This window comes from Austrofundulus limnaeus, unplaced genomic scaffold (assembly GCF_001266775.1).
Source record: "Austrofundulus limnaeus strain Quisiro unplaced genomic scaffold, Austrofundulus_limnaeus-1.0 Scaffold196, whole genome shotgun sequence".
Lineage (NCBI taxonomy): Eukaryota > Metazoa > Chordata > Actinopteri > Cyprinodontiformes > Rivulidae > Austrofundulus > Austrofundulus limnaeus.
The window spans coordinates 622839-626354 of NW_013952598.1; the positions used below are offsets into that span (position 1 = coordinate 622839).

Here is a 3516-nt window from a genome sequence, read left to right on the forward strand (position 1 = left end):
GAGAAGAACCCGTCCAGAAGACCTATACAATTTTTTTCTTTTTGTTATCTGCATTGGCTTAAGAAAAATATTCTTTGCCAACCTGTTATAGCTATATTAAAAATATTCTATTATCAGCAAGAAACGTGGGCTGCATTTTTTATGAAAAGATGACAAAATAGTATTTTGAGGAAGTTATCTCACTTGTTTGATTCAAACTGAAAACCACAGGCCTCACATCATCAGATAGAGCAGTTTTATCTGAGATGCAGGGCACACGTTGCAAAAATCATCTTGTTTGGGCAATTAAAATTATTCATTCAATAATTTTACAAATTATTAATTTTTAACTCTTAACTTTTTGTCATTCTCAATTAGTTTTTTATTCACCCACCCCTAAGTTACTAACTGAGCAGGCTGAGAAAACCAACGTTGCTTTTCTTTTCTCTTTTTTTTCGCAGATACGTTTTTCTCACCATTTAATCTACTAAAAATGTGTGAAAAATTAGCAACTTTTTTTCTCTCTCTCTCTTAATCGCAGGAAGCGTTGCTGTCTCGACACCAGTAAGACATTATGCTAGAGGTGTAAAGATCAAACCTGCAGGTACTTCAGTGTTTCACTAAACAGTGTTTGTACATTTTTTTTTGCTTAAAACATGATTTTGAGCATGTAGTTTCTTTCAGCCCCGCAGAGCCAGCTCAGTGATCTTCAACCATCAATGCTGAAGTTAGAATATGCATCGGTCCCTTGTGCCCAAACGTAAACATTCAATTATAACTTACCTTTAAACAGCTCTAAATATATATATTTTTTACAAAACAGTAACAGCATATTTTTTCAGAGTGAAAGTCTTATGATTTCAGACAGTTTTCTTTTTCTCTTACAGGGCTGATGATCTTGTCAAACGTATTCTTTCACTGGAACTGGCAAGTCATGTAAGGAGTGACTTACTTTACTTCTTTTTCTTCATTCATTAATTGACTTGATTGACATAGACTTCCACAACACACACCGAGGGCAGTTCTGAAGAAAACATTTATCTATTTAGGGATGCAACGATATGAAATTTCAGCCGATATCTATATCCAAAATTATTGGTGTTATGGCAGATAACTGATATTTACCGATATTACACAAACACACAAATTATTTATATACGTATGCGCACAAACACACTTGGGTCTTTCTTCGATACCGTAAATAAACGACCAGACCTCTGACATGGCTCTCTACTTCAGTTAATTCCTGGCTGTGCAGCGTTAATATCACTATCACGATCAAACAGATGGCACTCAGCAAACATTTCACCTACCAAAACAGAAACACAAAGCTAAAAAATGGAAAATCGGTATTGGACAATAACATCGGCCCCATTTTACATATCGGGCCGATAGCGATATTCTAAAAAAAATGACCAAYATCGGTCGATACCAATGTCARYGCTAATATATTGTGCATCCCTATTTTACCTGCTTGTTCCCGTTAAAGGTTTGCATTGAGCTGGCCCCTATAGACTGTGATCTTTGGGCAGCAGAGTGAGTAAACACTGGAAAGATCACCTTTCCATCACAGGATCACAGAGACAAACAAGACTGACAACAATTCACACACACTCAAATCTGGGGTCTATTTAGAGTAACCATTTAACCTAACATGTAAGCTTTTGGACTGTGGGAGGAAACCCACAYATGTACAGAGTGAATATAAAAATTCCACACAGAGACTCCAGCCAGACGTCGCACATTTGACCTTCTTGCTGCAAGACAGCAGTGCTAACCAAATGTCCCATTGTGTGGCCCAGTTCCTAAAGGCCCTGTCACACTAGGCAACTGATGCCGACTTATGAACATTTTAAAGACATCTGCATTTAAAAAAAAGACATCTACATTAAAGATGGAATTGAAAAAATCAACAGGAAGCTTCTTTTCAGTGTGCACATAATGCAATTCGAACAAATTGATCAAATATATAACATAGCCTTATTATAGCATTATATTATGGCTTTTAGAAAAATGTTTTTGTGTGGTGTCATCATCTCCTAATAAATGTCATGTCAGACATTATAACTGCTCTCTTTTAATACTTAAGTACATTTTATATCAGAAAATTACTTTTGATACCTAAGTACAATAAATGTCAGATACGTTAAGAGTTTTACTCAAGTACTATTGTTAGAGGAGACATTAACTTCTACCAAAGAAATTTTATGGTAAGATACTTGTACTTTCACTTAAATATCACTTTGATGTACTTTACACAACACTGTTCTTAAGAATCTCAGTTCTCAAATATTGTCATAGTATTTAACTTTATTCCAGCCCATGTATACAATGAAATATCTTGACTGATAATAGTTGTAATATTAATTTTTTCAGAAGGAAAAGCTAGAACTGAAGAAGGAACAACTGATCGCAAAGGTTCAACGTGATGAAAATGATCGGAACTCAGTGGAAGTTCGAGGTGAGATGCTACTTCATGAACTTGCACAGGATATTTTATTAAGTAAAAATGTGAGGACTACGTTTTTTTCTGATCTTTTTTTTCTAGTGGCTGTTCTGACTGCAAGAATTAGAAACTTTCAGGAGCATCTGCAAAAGCACCGCAAGGTGAGTAAAAATAAAACACCAATCCAAAAATGTTGGGACATTGTGTAAAATGTAAATAAAAACAATGCAGTGGTTTGCAAAATCTCATAAATTCACATTTCATTCACAATGGACTATAATAAACATATCAAATGATTAAAATGAGATATTGACAGTACAAAAGAGGAGAAGGACCTACTAGCCTGTTATGAACATACAGTTAATAAAGCCTGCTTCTCTAAAGGTATGGGGGTGCATTCGTGCCTATGGCGTGGGCAGCTTACACATCTGGAAGGGCACCATTATACTAATTAATTAGTATATATGGGTTTTAAAACATGCTCCCTACCAGATTACATTTTTTCAGGGAAGATCTTGCATATTTCAGCAAGACAAAGCTAAACTGCACACTGCATTCATTACAACAGCTTGGCTTTATAGTGAAGACTCCAGGGACCTCATGTACAAAGACTTGCATGTATTTCTTACTGAAACCTGACATACGGTCAAATGCAGAAAACGGCGTACGCACTAAAAAACCCAGATGTATCAAACCGTGCGAATGCCTGAATCCACACACATTGCTTTTGTACATCACAATTAACGTGGAACTGAGCGCAGGTAAGAGACACCTCCCCTGACACGCCTTCATTAACATATGTTAAACAGATGCAAATTACTTCCTGCATGTGTGAAGGACACGTTTGAGTGATCCCTGCGCGATCAGAAATGATTTCTAATGTCATAAAAATAATGAATTAATATAATGTGAGTGAGAAAAAAAATTCTAAGTAAAAATAGGAATAAAATATGTTTATCATGCAAAGAATGAGCGATTGTGTGCACGCTGCTGAGGTGCGCAACCGGCTCATCCATCCATTCTGAGTCTGAAAATATTAACTTTGCGCACGAGTTTATTACCATAATTACTGTAAACACAGAGGAACTTAA

General features: G+C 35.9%; 1 protein-coding gene across 1 annotated transcript in view; it reads left to right on the plus strand.

Annotated features, from left to right (window-relative positions):
• Positions 1-520: 520 nt before the first annotated feature.
• mrps15 (mitochondrial ribosomal protein S15) overlaps positions 521-3516 on the plus strand; it is a gene marked incomplete at its 5' end in the record, with an annotated part of 5233 nt that continues 2237 nt past the window's right edge. Inside the window, 5 exon segments of the mRNA XM_014018583.1 lie at positions 521-583; positions 664-739; positions 867-915; positions 2356-2440; positions 2528-2586. Coding sequence (XP_013874037.1) covers positions 521-583; positions 664-739; positions 867-915; positions 2356-2440; positions 2528-2586 — 332 coding nt within the window.